Genomic DNA, 19,185 nt, shown 5'->3' on the forward strand with positions numbered 1-19,185 from the left:
AATTTTTCTATAATTAATAAAATACAAAAAATGTTACTGTAAGAATAATTTAAATTCTGTTCTTAGTGCACATTTATAACAACTTTTTATTTCTAAATTCAGTCCGAGAAAAATTGCACCAAAAATCACCCATAATTTATTCCACTTTATCCAAATGACTTTTAAAAAATTGATAATTGTTCTTTTTTATTTTATTTATCATAGAAATAAAATTATTTATTATAAATATAGGTATGTTAAAAATAAAAACTTCAAATAATTTTAAACAAAATTTAATTTTAAACTTTCTCAAAAAAATTAAATATCTAGAAAATTGTTAGTTAAAAGAAGAAAAAGTTGAAATTTTTTGGAGAGCTTAATTTAAAACCTTTTCAAAAATCAATTATTTCTAAAAATTAACGTTCATAATGCTTTTAATATTCAATTATTTTATTGAAAACTTTAACTAAAATTCATTTTTAAATCAATTTATAATAGAAAATTCTACGAGAATTCAAATTATTTAAATACAAAAATAAATAATTTATTAAAGAATTGAATGTTTCTGAATTCTCATAAAGAATTTTAAAAATAAATTATTTAATAATTGAAATTCTGCGATGAGTTTTATTACTTATGAAAATAATTGAATTCCTACAAGAAATTTTATTATTTACAAAAATAATAAAATACCTGTGAAAAATGTTATTATTTATGAAAGTAATTAAATGTTTGCCCAGAATTTTATTCAAAAAATTTTTGAATAATTGAATTCTTTTAGATAATTTTATGAAAATAGTTGATCCAAATTTTTTGATAATAATTGAAATTTTGTCAACAATTTTATTAAAATTTTTGTAAATAATTGAATTTCCGAGAAGAATTTTATTATTTATAAAGATAATTGAATTTTTGTAAATTGTTGAACAGAATAATTGAATTTCTGCGAAGAATTATATTATTTATGAAAATAATTGAACAGTTACTAAGAATTTTATTAATATTTTCAAAAATAATTGAATTCCTAAGAAGAATTTTACAATTTATGAAAATAATTGAATTATTATGAAAATTTTATTTTAAATAATTAAATTCTTGTGGAAAACTTTATTATTTATGAAAATAATTGAACTATGTAAAGAATTTTATTAAAATTCCTCAAAATAATTGAATTTTCGGAAATAATTTTGTTATTTATCTTTAATAATTGAATTCTATAGAAGAATTATTTATGTAAATAATTGAATCCTTGGAAATAATGTTATTAAAATCTAAAAGAATAATTGAATTATTTCAGAAAAATTTAAGTAAAATTATATTAAAAATAATTGAAATCCTGCGATGAGAACTTTATTATTTATGAAAATAATTATTGAATTATTGCGAAAAAGTTTATTAAAATGTTTAAAAATAATTGAATTTCTGTGAAAAATTTTGTTATTTTTGAAAATAATTAAATTCTTTATAATTGAATTTTATAAACATTTTTTAAATACTTAATTTTTTTGAAATATAATAAGTATTATGGAAATTTTATTTTAAATATTTGAATTCTTGTGGGAAACTTTATTTGTGTAAATAATTGAATTTTTCAATTAATTAATTTAAAATAGTATTAAAAATATTTGAATTTTTTAGATGATTTTTATTATTTATAAAAGTAATTGAATTCTTTTATTGCAATTAAAAGAAAAATGAATCAATTCGAAAAATTTTTTTTAAATTATTAGAAATAATGGAAATTCTGCTATGAGTTTTATTATTTATGAAAATAATTGAATCCCTAAGAAGGATAAAAATGGCCGTAAAATACAATTCGTGAAGCAAAAGAGAATTCTTATAAAAGTGTATAAACGTAATGTCTGAAATGAGTGACCAAAAAATGAATAAAAACAAAAATTGTCCAACTTCTCCATTAAAATATTTCCCTGACACTTATTAACCTATTTTCAAGCAACCACACAAATATTGATTTTAGATTTGAGAAAAGTTTTAGGTTACTTTTACAATTTTCAGAGGTGTGAAAAGCGAAAATTTTTATTTTCTTATTTCAACTGAATAATTTGAGGATTATTGACTATTAATAAAAAACTTGTTATTATTACATAATTATTATTATTTGAGTCGAAAATATTTGTTTGTTTAATGTAAAACCAGCAAGTTTTTGAAATTTTTTTCCTGCAGACTATTTTTTCTTTCTGATTTTTTCTTTTTGAAAATTTCACTACTTTAAATTCGCTAATACTAAAAATCAAAAAACTATTCTCAAAAATTATAATCAAATTCATTTTAATTTAAAAACATATTCGAAATTCAATTATTTTCAATATTTACTATTTACATAAAATTTCGCAAAAAAATTCAATTATTTAAAAAAAAATTGTTAAAATTCATCCAAAATTCAAATATTTTGATAAACAATAAAATTTCCACAGAAATTGAATTAATTTAGAATAGCATTTTCAAAAAAAAATTTCGAAAAAATCAATTATTTAACAAAATTTGTATTCAATTCTTCGCAATAATTCAAATACTTTTACATTTTTCATAGAAAATTAATTTTTTAAAAAAATTTTTGATAAAATTCTAAGCAAGAATTCAATTTACTTTCATAAATAATAAAACTCATCGAAAAAATTCAATTATTTTTAATACAATTTTAAATTAATTAATTGAAAAATTCAACTATTTACACAAATAAAGTTTTCCACGCAAGAATTCAAATATATAAAATAAAATTTTCATAATATTTATAATATTTCGAAAAAATTAATTATTTAAAACAATGTTTATAAAATTCTTACGAAGAATTCAATTATTTTCAAAAATAACAAAATTTTTCACAGAAATTCAATTCTTTTGAAACATTTTAATAAAATCTTTCGCAATAATTTAATTATTTTCATAAATAATAAAATTCTTCTCAGAAATTCAATTATTTTTGAAAACTTTAATAAAATTCTTAGCAACTATTCAATTATCTTCATAAATAATAAAATTTATCGCAGGATTTCAATTATTTTTAATACAATTTTACAGAAATTGCTCAAAGAATGTAATTATTCTTAAAAATTTAATTTTAATTTCTCAAAAAAATCAATTATTTAAAAAATGTTTTTTAAAATTCTTTGGATGAATTCAATTAGTTACAAAAATAGTACAATTTTTAACTGGAATTCAATGAATTTCAAATATTTTCATAAAATTTTTCAAAAGAAATCAATTTTTTTAAATAGAATTTTAATTATATTTTTTTGAAATAATTCAATTATTCATTTAGATTTTAATAAAATCCTTGGGAATTCAATTATGTGGATAAATAACAAAATAATTGCTGAAATTTCAATAATTATTGAATAGATAATAGATTAATAAAAAAAAATTTTTTTTAAATTAATCTTTTAATTAATCTTAAAATAAAAATTAATAATCTTGATTAATCCCTTAGATTTTAATGAAATTCAATTATTGTAATAAATTAACAATATTCAACACAAGAATTCAATTATTTTTAAAAGTAATAGATTTCCTCTTAGAAATTCAATTATTTTCAAAAATAAAAAATTTTTGCACAGAAATTCAATAATTTTGAAACATTTTAATAAAGTTTTTCGCAAAAATCCAATTATTTTCATAAATAATAAAATTCTTCTCAGGAATTCAATTATTCTAAATACAATTTTAATTACATTTTTTTGGAAATAATTCAATTATTCTTTTTGATTTTAATAAAATTATTTGCAAAATTCAATTATTTTCATAAATTAGCAATATTCAACACTAGAATTCAATTATTTTTAAAAGTAATAGATTTCTTTTTGGAAATTCAATTATTTTCAAGAATAAAAAATGTTTGCATAGAAATTCAATTCTTTTGAAACATTTTAATAAAATTTTGCGCAATAATTCAATTATTCTCAAAATTTTTTTATAGAATTGTTTGGAAAATTTAATTATTCTTAAAAACTTTTCGGACATCATTGATTTTCAATATCTTCTATTTTTATAAAATTTCCAAACAGAATTCAATTATTTGAAATAAAATTTTTTTAAATCTTCGTAAGAATTTAATTTTTTTCATGAATAAGAAAAATTTCTCAGGAATTTAATTATTTTAATCAGAATTTGCATAAAATTAGTCGAAAGAAATGAATTATTTAAAAAGTCTTATAAAATTCTTCGCAAGAATTAAATTATATTTTATAAATATTTAAATTCTTCGATGCGAATAATAAAATTCGTTACAGGAATTGAATTTATTAGCAGTAGGATAAGAATGAATTAAATATTTTTAATGAAAATTAGGAAAATAAAAAATATGAAATGGAATTTTTTCTCAATTTTGTTAAGTGTTTAAAACGAGTTTTTTTGGTTGTCAAGTTTAATTTTTCAATAGCTACTTTTTTTTACTAATTTTTTGTAGTTTGAAAGCTACTTTTTGCTATTATCGAGTGTGAAGTCTGCAATTAAAGAGTGAGAGTAGCGCATGCGCAATTGCGTCTAACCTATAATTTTTTTTTTCACTATTCTTTCTTCACTGCGACAATTGAGTAATTGCGACTATAATAACACATAATAATGGAAATTCTACGCTAAAAATGTGTTGTCCTGAAAAAAGAAAAAGAGAGGTATATCAATGCTTCTTGTGAGTTATTTGGGCACAAAACTATAATTCTGTGTACAAAATATCCTTGTTGACATTAAACTTGTATAGGGGCATGTCGACTACAAGTAGCGGATTGAAAATTTATAAGAGCGCATTTCTAAAAGTATGTTATAACATACATATTTGGCCACTTGCCCATTTCTAGAATTCCGAGTATCTCTTTATAATCCAAAAATCCAAACATCCAAGAGTTTCTATCTATACCGTTATATTAAATATATTAAATATAATTTATAATAATTAATTTATTAAATAATAATTCAATTTTAAAAATTAAAAATAGTTAAATAGTTAATAGTTTTTAAGTTTTTTTTTACCTTTAAATTTTAATAGTTTTAATTTTCAAGTCAATTTATATTGACTATTTATTTAAGTAATTTATTTCTTCAATAATAATTTTATTTTCGAAAATTAATTAATTTTTCCTGATTGAGATGGAAAATTTTTGACAAATTCGCAGAGAAAATAAATTGAAGTAAGAAATAGATTTTTCATTCTTACAAATTTACAAGTTTGGCAAAGTTTATATACAGTTTTTGATACCTTTTCTCTCTATAGTGTTATTTACGAGCTCACTTTTGCAAATCTTATCAAATTTGCTGTGACCGCAAATTCGCGTGCAGTTGAATATCTTGCCGTGTATTCTATGTTAGCTGCCACAAGTGGTACTCGAACTTGGTTCAGTTTATCGATCTTGATGTGAAATTAATGACTTTGGGAAACTAATGGATCATAAAGCGGAGAGCGTAATGCGAAACAGTTACTAAAAAAAAGAAGAAGAAGAAGAAGAAGAACGAAACAAATACTTCCGTTTCTACTCGAGTGTTTATATCAAATTTCACGATCTGGTCTCTTAGAATTATTTCTTCATCGCGATAGTTTTTTTTTTCGTTAAATTGAATAGAAAATATTTGTAATATTTTATTGGAAAAATAATTAATTTTTATTTGCATAAAAAATTAAAATTATTAATTTAAATTTGGGCGAAAAAAATAATACACAATGAGAATGATGTGAAATTTTATGTACGAAGAAACGGAAAGAACATAAACTGTAATTTTTTGCTTCTTCCTTTCTTTAGTGCGCATTGAAGGATTTTAAATCCTTCAATTCGCACTGAAGAAAGAAATAAGCAAAAAATTATATTATTTTTATAGAAAATTTTATTCGATTTCTACATTTTTAACTAATTAAGAAAATAATTTAAATTTTAAATTTAAATCTTCCGTAAAATTATTTTTATAATAATTTTTGAGGGGAATTTGAATTCGGTCGGATAATATTTAAAAAATTTTTTAACTTTTTTCAACTTTTATTGTTCTTAGAAAGTGGAAGATTTTAAAATTCATTCGTAATTTTTTTAGAAAATATGTTTTTGTATCAATAAAAAAATTGCTGAATGAAAAAATTGATTTCTACTATTTTTGAAACATTTTTTTTTTAAATCTGTTTTTTGATTAAAAAAATACAATTTTTTTACATGGAAATTAATTAATTTATTTTTTTAACTAATTACAAATCATAATTTTCTTATAATTTTTAAAATTATTTACTTTTTATTTTAAAACATCTGAGTGGACACAAAAATTTAATTTTGTTTTCCTCTGATTTTCAGACAAAATTTTGACTTTTTTTCTGGCCCTAAAGAATATTCTGATTCACTCTAAAATCCTTCTTTTACCTTATGATTTTTAATAATTTTTAAAAAAGTCCTTTAACAATTTTCAAATCCATTTGTTTACAATTCAATTTTTTCGAAATTTCTATTATTCGGAAATTCTTCATTTAAATAATAATTTTATTGAATTATCATAAAGAATTTCATCAACAAATTTTTAAATAATTGAATTCCTATGACGAATTTTAATAAAATTTTTAAGAATTTCATTAATATCTTTGAAAATAATTATACTGATTCGATTTCTTCTAAAATTGGAAATTTATATTAATTATAATTGAATTTAGTAATAGAATTACTACAATTAAAAGAAAATTTAATTGTTTCGAAGAATATCATTAAAATTGTTAAAAATAATTGAATTCTTGCGAAAAAATTTATTAAAATCGTTAAAAATAATTGAATTCTTTGGAGAAATTTTATTAAAATTGGTTTTTAAAATAATTGAATTTTTTACAGAAATTTTATTAAAATTGTACTGAAAATCATTGAATTTGTACGAATTCCTGAGAAGAATTTTATTATTTATGAAAATAATTGAATAATTGCGAAGAATTTTATTAAAATTTCCATAAATAATTGAAATTCTGCGATGAGTTTTATTGTTTATGAAAATAATTGAATTACTATGAAAATTTTATTTTAAATAATTAAATTCTTGTGGAAAACTTTATTTGATAAAATAATTGAATTTTTTGATTGATTAATTTAAAATTGTATTAAAAATAATTGAAATTTTTTGATGAATTTTATTATTTATGAAAATAATTGAATTTTGGATGAATTTTTACATTTTTTTTTTTAAATAATTGAATTTAAATTTAAATTTTTGAAAATAATTGAATTTTTGGCAAAAAATTTTGATATTTATAAAGAGAATTGAATTCTTGACGAGATATTCGTTAAAATTTGAAAAAATAATTTAATTTCTTCGAAGAATTTTATTACTTTTGAAAATAATTGAATTCTTGTGACGAATTTTATTATTTATCAAAATAATTGAATTTTGCAAAGAATTTTATTAAAATTCATAAAAATAATTGAATTTTGTCGAAGAATTTGGTTATTTACGAAGATAATTGTGTTAAAACTTCTTAAATAATTAAAAAATTTATTCTGGTCAGAATATTATGAATATTATGAAAATATCTAAATGTTTGTGTAGTATTTTCACAAAAATGTTTTTAATGAATTCAATTTTTTTTTAAATTTTATTGAAATAGTAGATAGGTATTAAAAATCATTGAATTGAGGAATATTGTTGAAAATAATTGAATTTTTTCCAAGAATTTTACTAAAATTTTTGAAAATAATTGAATTTCCAAGAAGAATTTTATTACTTTTGAAAATAATTGAAATTTTGACTAGAATATTTTTATATTTTTGAATATAATTGAATGATTGCGAAAAAATTTATAAATAGTTTGTAAATAAAATAAAATTCAGAAGAATTTGAATTATTTAAATTGTTAATTAAATTAATTCAAAATTGAAATTTTATAAAATTTGAAATTAAAACCTTTCGAAGTTCATTTATTTCTGAGGCAAACAAAAGAGGCACCAAAATTTAGAATTTTCTTATGAATTCTAAAAAGTACTTTTAATAAAAATTCCTCACTTTTTCCTAATTTCCCTGAATTCACTGACTTTCCTGACCTGCAGAAACCCTGAAAATTATGATTTGAAATTATTTAAGAAATAAACGAATTTCCATTTAAACAAATTGAATAACAATGATTTCTTTTTTACATTTTCAACCTAAAAACAATGATTTTTTTTAAATGCTTAAAATTATTTTCTGATCGTTTTTTTAACCATTGAATTCCTCTCAAAAAATTACTATATAAAAATAATTTTACCGAAGATTTAAATCATTTCCTTGATATAATTAAAAATGTATCCAAACCCTCCCCTCAATAAACGAAAAGAAAACAATGATCGATTAAAAAATCTTTTAACTATAAAAATATGAAAGATTGAAATATTGAAAATTTATCTTCTTTTCAGAATTTAAAGAAGCTTTTATGCTCTTTGACAAAGACGAAGATGGCACTATTACGATGGCTGAGTTGGGTGTTGTCATGCGATCACTGGGACAAAGACCATCGGGTAAGTTGTCTCATCATGAATAACCATGAAGCTAGGGATTTGTAAAATTGGAATAAGGTTAAATCTATTTTCTAAAGAATAAAACTTGGAAAAAAAATTTTTTCCTCTCCACTCTAAAAATAATTAAAATTAATAGAAAGACAAACAAATGGGCGCAAAAATAATTAATGGAAAAAAACGAAAAAATGAGTAAATTAAGGCGAAAAAAAATAAATAATTTCGTTATTACACAATATTATCATATTCAAAGAATAATAATAATAATAACTCATGTATTTGTGCTATTTTCACTGTTTTCAAGCTTATCGTTCCTGAAATAAAATATTACATGGAAAGTGTGCCATTTTGTGCGAAGCTCTTACGGAAATCTCACCTTGTTTTTCCGGCATGACTGAAAAATACTGCGATATGTCAGGCGATGTGAAAAAAAAAAATAAATAAAAACTATATTATTTCGCAAAACACGCATTTGCTTTAAAAGCATTCCATTTAAATGTTTTCATTTTTCAATATATATATAAATGTTGAAAAAAAATATTTCAAAAATGTATTTTTGAAATTTACCAACGCAATTAGACTTGTGAAAATAAATTTAAAAAAGCAGTTAAAAAAAGAAAAACACACGAAAAATTTGATAAATAAAAATAAAGTTTTAAAGGGCAATCAGTTTAAAACTGATTTCGAAATATGTTTTTTTTTATACTTCAAGCGTTATAAAATCGTTATTAAATTAAAATTATCACAACATTAAAACTTTGAATCGGCGCACAAAAATTACAATTTGAATTGAAATTTTTGAAATCTGTTTTCCTATATGAAAAAATAATAATGATTGAAAAAAAAGTTGAATAATTTTACAAATTAAAGAAATTCGTAAATAAGTGCGATAGAACATTTCTTTTGAGTATTTAATCATTTTTAGAGTGAATCGCAGAATATTCTTTAGGGTCAGGGAGAAAGTCAAAATCAGTCTGGAAAAAGTATGGAAATCAGAGAAAAGTCAGGAAAAAGAAAGTTAAATTTTAATGGCAACCCTGTTTAAGAATAATTTATTTATAGCAAAATTCTTTATGTAGCATTAAAAAATTAGCATTTACACAATTTGCATCGGTAGTTCAAGTTTAATCGAAATTGGCTAAATAAAAATTGAAAATTTATCATATTTAGTTCAGGAAAAACCCTTATAGTCAAGTATAGTTATAAAATAATAATAAAATATGAAAAATAAAAAACATAGCCTATTCAGGTATACTTGTTTTTTTAATAGTTATTACTCGAGGCGCAGTAATTTAAACTTTCATAATTACGTTAGTCAAATTTTTTATCGCACTATGAATTTATTCAAATTTACTGTAGGGGTCTCGAAGTGCTCTACATACTTTATTACACTTGTAATAAATTATATAGCTAAAAAAATATATTTTAATTTTAATTTTTAAATTTTAAGTTTAAATTTTTAATTTAAAAATTTTTATTTTTAATTTTTAAAATGTGCTTCTTTTTTTTCTTCAGAGACAGAATTACGTGATATGGTGAATGAAGTGGATCAGGACGGAAATGGAACCATTGAGTTTAATGAATTTCTTCAAATGATGTCGAAGAAAATGAAAGGTGCCGATGGAGAGGATGAACTACGTGAAGCGTTCAGGTGAAAATTTTTTTTTAATAATGTACCAAATTTATTTTTATATTGATTGAAGAAGTAATATTTTTTTTGTTTCCATAACAGAGTATTTGACAAAAACAACGATGGATTGATTTCCTCAATGGAACTCCGTCACGTGATGACGAATTTAGGTGAAAAATTGTCGGAGGAAGAGGTCGATGATATGATTAAAGAAGCGGATCTCGATGGTGACGGAATGGTTAATTATGAAGGTAAATTAAACTCACAACTCAAATTTTGAACGTTTAAATGAACAAAACTTTTTAAAAAGTATTTTCAAAAAATTACCATATTTTGCAAACTAATGTAACTTTAACCTTTAGTTGATTAAAATTATATTATTATAATAATCTCTTATAACATTAAATATTGTATACAATAAATAATATACAAAATTAAAATATTTTACTATATTAAAAGTTTTGATTTTAAATTAATTATTTATTATCAAATAAATATTTACTTTAATCAAATAATTTCTTTAATTGTATTATTATTAATTATTATTATTATAATAATTGAATTCCAGAGAAAATTCTATTATTTATGAAAATAATTGAATCCCTGTAAAAAATATTATGATTTACGAAAATAATTTTCATTATTTCAAAACTATTAAAATCGTTAAAAATAAAAGAATTCTTTGGAGAATTTTTATTAAAATTGATTTTTAAAATAATTGAATTCTTTGTAGAAATTTTATTAAAAATGCACCTTAGAATGTTTTCAGAACCCTAATTTTTGGACCCAACGCCACAATAAAAACAAATTTATTTGATTAAAATTGTAGTGAAAATAATTGAATTTGTGCGAAGAATTTCATTAATATCATTGAAAATAAATAAATTCATTGCATTTCTTCTAAAATTAGAATTTTATTTAATATAATTGAATTATTTTATTATAATTAAAAGAAAATTTAATTCATGTAAAAATTTTATTAAAATCGTTAAAAATAATTGAATTCTTTTGAGAAATTTTATTAAAATTGTATTGAAAATAATTGAATTCTTTTGAGAAATTTTATTAAAATTGTACTGAAAATAATTGAATTTGAGCGAAGAATTCCATTAATATTTTTAAAAATAATTAAATTCATTGGATTTCTTCTAAAATTAGATTTTTATTCAATATAATTGAATTCTTTTATTATAATTAAAAGAAAATTGAATTATTTCGAAGAATTTTTATTAAAATTATTGAAAGTTATTGAATTCTTGCGAAAAATTTTATTAAAATTGTTAAAAATAATTGAAATCTTTGGAGAAATTTTATTAAAATTGTTTTTTAAAATAATTGAATTTTTTGTAGAAATATTATTAAAATTGTACTGAAAAAAGGTAATTGAATTTGTGCGAAGAACTTCATTAACATTTTTGAAAATAATTGAATTGAATTCTTTGGAGAAATTTTATTAAAATTGTTAAAAATAATTGAATACTTGCGAAAAAATTTATTAAAATCGTTAAAAATAATTGAACTCTTTGGAGAAATTTTATTAAAATTGTTTAAAACCTTTTTGAGATTCAATTTTTTCTAAAAATTATTCCAACTTTTTTCAACTAAAGTCTTTTTTTTAGTTTATTAATAAATTATTATTAATAACTATAAAAAAGCAATTCCACAATTTAGTTATTTAAAAAGAAATTTAATTATTTACAGAAATAAAAAATCAATTATTTTAAAATTCATTATGATTCAAAAGTTTGTAATTTGAAAAAAATTCAATGAGAATTCAAGGTTTGTAAATTTTTCGAGAATATTTTTAAACTCCGAAAAACAGAGTTTTTGTTGTAATTTTAGAAAACTTGTTACTTTTTCAGTATTGTCAGTGTTAATTTGATAACATTTTCTGCCATTTTCCTGATTTCCCTGATTAATTTAATTTATCCTGTCTTTTCCCTGATTCTCCTGATTTTCCTGACCTGTGACAACCGAACCTTGTAAATGCAGAAAAGTTAGTAAATGCAGTAATGCAATAAATGCAATAAATGCTAATAATTTTATTTGAAATAATTGTAATATTCCTTAAATTTCTTGAAATTTTAATAATATTTCTGAAAATATTTGTGTTGACTGGATTCTTTCTAAAATTATAATTTTATTCAAAATACATTGAATTCTTTATTACAATTCATAGAAATATGAATTAATTCAAAGAATTTTATTAAAATTGTTAAAAATAATTGGATTCTTGCGCAGAATTTTTTTATTTATAAAAATAATTGAATCCCTGTAAAAAATTTTATGATTTATGAAAATAATTGAATACCTGTAAAAAATGTTATGATTAATGAAAATAATTGAATTATTCCAAAGAAATTTATAGAAAACTTGTAAATAATTGAATTTCTGTGAAATTTTTATTATTTAAATAATTAATAATTATTAAATAATTGAATTCTTATGGAAAACTTAATTAAAATAGTAGATATTAAATATAATTGAATTGAGGAAAATTTTTGAAAATAATTGAAATTTTGCCAAGAATTTAATTGATAATAGGAAAAAGTAATCGGTTATTTGAATCAAATAAATTTTTTTTCTCAATGTACAGAAATTTTTGGTGCAAATACAATACATTTGATTTAATTAAAAAATATTTAATTAAGGTAAATATTTATTTGATAATAGACAAGTATATTTGAATGAAATAAATTTTTTTCCCGCGTAATTAAAATTATTTTTAAAAATATACAAAATTATAAGTGAAATTTAGAAAAGGAGAATACCGTAAACTCGTTCCCAGCCAAAAGGCACGAACTATGTATAATTACATATTTAATAAAAAAGAAAAAGAAAAAATAATTAAATTATATATATAGAAAATACTTTTTTTTTAAATATAAATTAAAAGTAGTAACAAAAAATTCGTTCATTTGAATATTCAAAACTTCAGAGACATAAATTGAACCAATAATATTCTAATATTAACGGATTTTTAAAAAAGTGAACAGTTTTCATAATAATTTCCTCTTTTCACTTGACAAGCAATCAAATTATATTCGCAAAGTTTACAAATTACTTTTTTTATTCTTCGATTTTTTGGGGGTAAAAAAAAGGGAAACTATTATTATGAAGTTTCTATAAAGAAGAGGAAAATTAATTGTCCGATTAAGCGAGAACTTGCATATTCGTGGACTTAATGAACTTCTTACACGATGCTCAGTGTATAAAGGTCCTTCAGACTAATTAGTTAGAATCACGAAGACAAAGGAGCTGTCGTAAAAATGAAACGCTTTGATTTGCTCGTAAAGAAAAGTTTAAGAAACTTTTATAACCGTGCTATGCATCGAAAAGGTACGAGAAAAAATCGACGAATAACGAATAGCAATGTCCTATTTTTGAGACGTAATATTGACTTCGATAGTTGAACGCCTGAAATATTGAACTTTGCCCCTCCATCTATTTCCCTCCGCAACTCGGACTTTTAAATTAGAAAAAAAAAATAAAAATCAACTTCAGTCCGATTTTATCCTCTAAAATAAAAAAACCAGCTGAATAAAATATTCCCTGCTCTTTTAGATTCATAAAGAAAATATGAAAGCACAAAATTTAATCACCTTTTATAAAAACTTATTTCCATCAAGATTTATTGCAGCATTTATTGCATTTATTGCATTTACTGCATTTTCTCCATTTACAAGGTTGTCAAAGGTTAGGAAAATCAGGAGAATCAGGGAAAACTCAGGATAAATTAAATTAATCAGGGAAATCATGAAAATCGCAGAAAATGTTATCAAATTAATACTGACAATACTAAAAAAGTATCAAAATTCTAAAATTATAGCAAAAAATCTCTTTTTCGGATTTTAAAAACATTTTCGAAAAATTTAGGAACCTTGAATTCTCATTAAATTTTTTTCAAATTAAAAACTTTTGAATCACAATGAATTTTAAAATAATTGATTTTTTCCATTTCTGTAAATAATTAACTTTCTTTCTAAATAAGTAAAATGTGGAATTGCTTTTTTAAAGTTATTAATAATATTTTAATAATAAACTAAAAAAAAAGACTTTAGTTAAAAACTGTTGCAATAATTTTCAGAAAAAATTGAATCTCAAAAAGGTTTTAAACAATTTTAATAAAATTTCTCCAAAGAGTTCAATTATTTTTAACGATTTTAATAAATTTTTTCGCAAGTATTCAATTATTTTTAACAATTTTAATAAAATTTCTCCAAAGAATTCAATTCAAATTATTTTCAAAAATATTAATAAAATTCTTTGCACAAATTCAATTATTTTCAGTACAATTCTAATAAAATTTCTATAAAGAATTCAATTATTTTCAATACAATTTTAATAAAATTTCTCAAAACAATTCAATTATTTTTAACAATTTTAATAAAATTTTTCACAAGAATTCAATTTTTTTTTAATGATTTCAATAAAAATTCTTTTAAATAATGCCATTTTCTTTTAATTATAATAAAATAATTCAATTATATTGAATAAAATTCTAATTTTAGAAGAAATCCAATGAATTTAATTATTTTCAAAAATATTAATGAAATTCTTCGCACAAATTCAATTGTTTTCAGTACAATTTTAATAAAATTTCTATAAAGATTTCAATTATTTAAAAAAACAATTTTAATAAGATTTCTTCAAGGACTTCAATTATTTTTATCGATTTTAATAAAAAATTTTGCAAGAATTTTCAAGATATTTTTAAGAGTTTTTATAAAATTCTTTAAAATAATTCAATTTTCTTTTAATTGTAGTAAAAGAGTTCAATTATTATATTGAATAAAATTCTAATTTAGAAGAAATTCAATCAATTTAATTATTTTCAAAATATATTAATCAAATTCTTTTCCCATATTCAATTATTTTCAGTACAATTTTAATAAAATTTTTCGCAAGAATTCAATTATTTTTAACGATTTCAATAAAAATTCTTCGAAATAATTCAATTTTCTTTTAATTATAATAAAAGAATTCAATTATCTTCAATAAAATTGTAATTTTAGAAGAAATCCAGTCAATTTTATTATTTTCAAATATATTAAAGAAATTCCTTACAGGAATTCAATTTTTTTTATAATTTTAATAAAATTTTTCAAAAATTTCAATTATTTTCTAAAATTTTAATAAAATTCTTAAAATGAATTCAATTAATTTCAAAAATTTTAATAAAACTTCTTATTTATTTTATTTTTTTTATTTGGTTTTATTACAATTTGAATTAAATTCTTTAAAAGAATTTTATTATTTACTAAAATTTCAATAATATTCTTCAAATCAATTCAATTATTTTTTTTTAATTTTGTAATAAAATTTATTTTATACTAAAAATTAATTCAGACTCAAAGTCATGAAAGTTACAAAAATTATCAAATTTGTTTAACAAAAATGTTATCTTTCAAATTAAAAAATTTTTAAAGAATATTTACTTTCTAACGCAAAATTTACAAATTAAATTATGATTTTTAATTAAAAACAATTTTATTCAGTTATTTTTGTTATTATTTAATCTATATGAAACATTAAATTAGAATTTCATTAATTTAAAAATTCCAAACGATGAAAAAGAAAACTAATCAAAAAAATTAGAAAACAAAAAAGCAAACAAAAACAAATAACTTCAAATTGCAAATAGACTTAAATTTATAAATTAAAAAAAAAGTTTATATTATCAGAGAAAAATAAAAAAAGTGTTTCCAGAAATCCGGAAAAAACGGAATTAAATTTTTCAATTCTTTAATAAATATTTTTACTGAAATTTTTGAAAATAATTGAAAGAAATTTTCTTGTAAAGTTTTAAATTAAATTTTTTCTTTCAAATATTATATTTTTTATAAATAATTGAACTCCTTTTAATTTTTTTCAATATAGAGATCAGATAAAAAATTTTAAATTCTGTCTGGAAATCAGAAAAAAACGAAATCAAATTTTTGTGGCAACCCTGATTTTTTGCATTTATCGCATATATAATTGTGTAAAATAAATTGTTATAAATAATAAATATAATTCCAAAAAGTAAAAAATTGTAATTTTACATTAAATAAAAATTTATAAATAACTGTAACTAATTTTTTTTTTCTCTTACAGAATTTGTGACAATCTTAACGTCGAAGAATTAGTTCGCGGGGCGTGTAATACTCGTCAAAACTCTCGAACCGGAAATCGACGTTCTAACACAGAAAAACGAAGGCAATCAAGTTCCTCTCAATAAGATTGTAACGAAGCGTTTTTTCGAAATTAAAAAGTAAAAAAAAAAGAAGAACAATGAAAGAAAGAAAAATAAAATACAAACTTGAGAATACAATAAAATGAGAAAGAACATCTTAAAAGGAAATTTAAAAGCTTTCATATTATAAAGATTTGCAACAAAAAAAAAAAAAAAAGTTTTTCAGCACAAGATGAGATTAAAAGAAAAAAGAAATAAATATATACTAAAATCTTTCAGTGCAATAATATTTTCATTTAAATTTTCATCATTATTATTATTATTATTGTTATTAATATTAATTATCTACTAAAGGAACCTTCTAAAGGCAATCTAAATTTTTGGCGATCAAATGAAGAAGAATTTTTGAAATGTAGATCATCGACGAAATATTAAATAGAAGAATTATTTTTTCGATTTAATTTAAGTAAGTTCTAAAAAAAATAGTGAGAAAAACAATGAAAGAAGAAAATTATAACAAGGTCGCTCCTGAAACAATCAATAGAGCTTTTGTTAGTACGTATCTATAATTATTAATTACATAAATATAAGTAGTTATGCTCTTCGTATCATTATAGTTATATATATTGACTCACTTCGATCAGCGCGAGACATAGTAATAGGTGTTACTATTTTTTTTCTCAAATTAAGCATGTAATTCATTATCGATTTCCGAATTTAAAAAAATTTCGTATCTGAAAACTTCCTTTTAATTCGAATAAAAACTTTTTTTAATTGTTTTATTTATTATTATGATAATTTATAGACGGGCTATTACTTTTAACATTATTTTACCTATTTGTATTTACAATTTTTACAATTATTTGTTTGATCTTTACTTGAAAATTTTGTAAATTATCTTTTTCGAATTAATGTCATTAAATCATTTTGTTTATTTTTTTAATCTCTAAATATGAATAAGAGAAATTATTCAGATTTACAGAAGAGAAAAATGCTTTAAAAATGCGCTCGTCATATCAAAATGAATTAATAAATATTTTTTTATTACTTTTTTTTATATTGAAAATTTTTATGTACAACTTCCCGACGAACGAAAACTAATTTTTTTGTTTAATTTGCAGAAATTTAATTATTTAAAAATATAATTTATACCAAATGTGTTATTCTATTGATTCGTTGGTTAATCAAGTTTATAAAATGAAAAATAAATCAGTTGAACGTCCTCAATGTTTTGTAAAACGTAGCTAAATAAAATAAAAGAAAAAAACAGTTGCTAAACTGAAAAAGAAAAGTTGTTCAAAATTAAAATAATCTTCTGGGCGTTCTGTAAAACAAAAAAATAAATGCGTATCAAAAGAAAAGGAAAATTGTATATTGTTGAAATTGAAATAAAAATTGAAATTGAAATTAAAAATTAAAATTCACATTAAAAATTAGGTTTATATTTTCTAAAATTTTCATTTTATTCATTGTATTAAAAAAAGCATCAAAAAGAAATCTTTGCATTTGTTAAAAAAGAAATAAATTTGCAAAAAAGCAAAAAGTTGATGTGGAATATTTTTGAATCATCGAAATCGTTTCTCAAAAATAAAACAAAAAAAAACCCCAAAAATAAAAAGAAAATTTCGCAACAATATTACAAAAAAAAATATGCTCCGAATTTGATACGCATACAATATAATAAATAAATAGCACGCGCTTCTATCTATTAAAATTAGAAATACGCACATGTTAATGTTATTAAAAAAAAATATTTGTTAATTAGAAAAGCATGTAGCAAATTAATGTTGTACTGCGTTGCGAGAGACAAAAAAACTGTCTTTGATATTATAAAGAAAAGTGTACAAGAGATTTGATGAAGATAAAATATTATTATAATCATTCTTCGTGAGAGGCAAGTACAATATATTTCTAAAATAAAACTATCTCAATTTTGCACAGGGTTACGTGAAAAAATACCAGAAAAAAATTTTTCAAATTTCAAACATCGATTAAGAAAAAAAATAATGTTTCTAATAGAGAAAAAGAAAAAAATATATATTTATTTCGTGGTATTTTTCACGCCTTGACTATTTTCGAAAATGCGATGAAGGACAATTTCGAAATATTGGAAACAGAAAATGTGAGAAATAGAACTAGACAATAAAAAACGTTGTGTTTCTTCATTCATTATAATCGCAGTTATATTTAAGAAAAAAAAATACTAGAAAAACGATATATGAAATATAGACACATATATATATATTGTATACAAAAATACGTATATATTTAGAGACGAGACTATATCTTTGCAGATAGAGAACAGTCTAATCTTACCTTACCAAAAGGCTTTTCTGAATTGATTAAAACTTTTCTGAATAATTATTATTACTTTCTTAATATAAAAAAATTTATTAACAAATAATTTATTTATTCGAAAATAATTTTAATAAATAAATATTTTTATTTAGTCGTAAATAATTTATTTATTCGTTAATAATTTATTTACTATCAAACAATTAATTTATTTGTTAAATAATTATTTTTTTGAAAAGGTAATAAAAAAAAAGAAATGAAAAAAAACAAGTTGTATATACGTGAAATTTTAAAGCTATTTTCAAAATTTAAATATATACAACTTTGTTTTATTGAAAAAAGAAAGACAAGAAAAAAATTCACAACGTTTATAAACAACGATTTAATGGAAAAAATATTTTTCTATTCGAATTTTTAGCCGAAATGGATATTTTTTTGTATAAAACTATTTCTTCGTCGACAAACTAAAAAAAATAAAAAATTGTACACAAACAAAAAATATTACTTTCTGCAATTTAAAAAATATTTTTTGTCTTTCAATCGTTGGATCGCATAAACAATGTGAATTTCAACCGCGTACAAAAATAAAATCTTCGTGACCTATGAAAATGACAATTGAGATTGAAAGTGTATCCAATCAGTCTACGAAAAATGAG

General features: G+C 20.2%; 2 protein-coding genes across 6 annotated transcripts in view; one reads left to right on the forward strand and one right to left on the reverse strand.

Moving 5' to 3' along the window:
• Positions 1 to 17,073, forward strand: part of LOC122508202 (neo-calmodulin-like) — a 154,715-nt gene extending 137,642 nt beyond the window's left edge. For all 4 annotated transcript variants that reach the window (XM_043621399.1, XM_043621397.1, XM_043621398.1 and 1 more), the window contains 4 exons: positions 8,331 to 8,432; positions 9,945 to 10,080; positions 10,162 to 10,310; positions 16,156 to 17,073. In XM_043621399.1, the coding sequence (XP_043477334.1) occupies positions 8,331 to 8,432; positions 9,945 to 10,080; positions 10,162 to 10,310; positions 16,156 to 16,187 (419 nt within the window). In that variant the 3' untranslated portion in view covers positions 16,188 to 17,073. The remainder of the gene's footprint in view (positions 1 to 8,330; positions 8,433 to 9,944; positions 10,081 to 10,161; positions 10,311 to 16,155) is intronic.
• The window catches only part of LOC122508203 (troponin C-like), a 63,331-nt gene that overhangs the window by 39,395 nt on the left and 4,751 nt on the right, over positions 1 to 19,185 (reverse strand). The window lies entirely within an intron of this gene.

Source organism: Leptopilina heterotoma, unplaced genomic scaffold (genome assembly GCF_015476425.1).
Source record: "Leptopilina heterotoma isolate Lh14 unplaced genomic scaffold, ASM1547642v1 Lhet_53, whole genome shotgun sequence".
Lineage (NCBI taxonomy): Eukaryota > Metazoa > Arthropoda > Insecta > Hymenoptera > Figitidae > Leptopilina > Leptopilina heterotoma.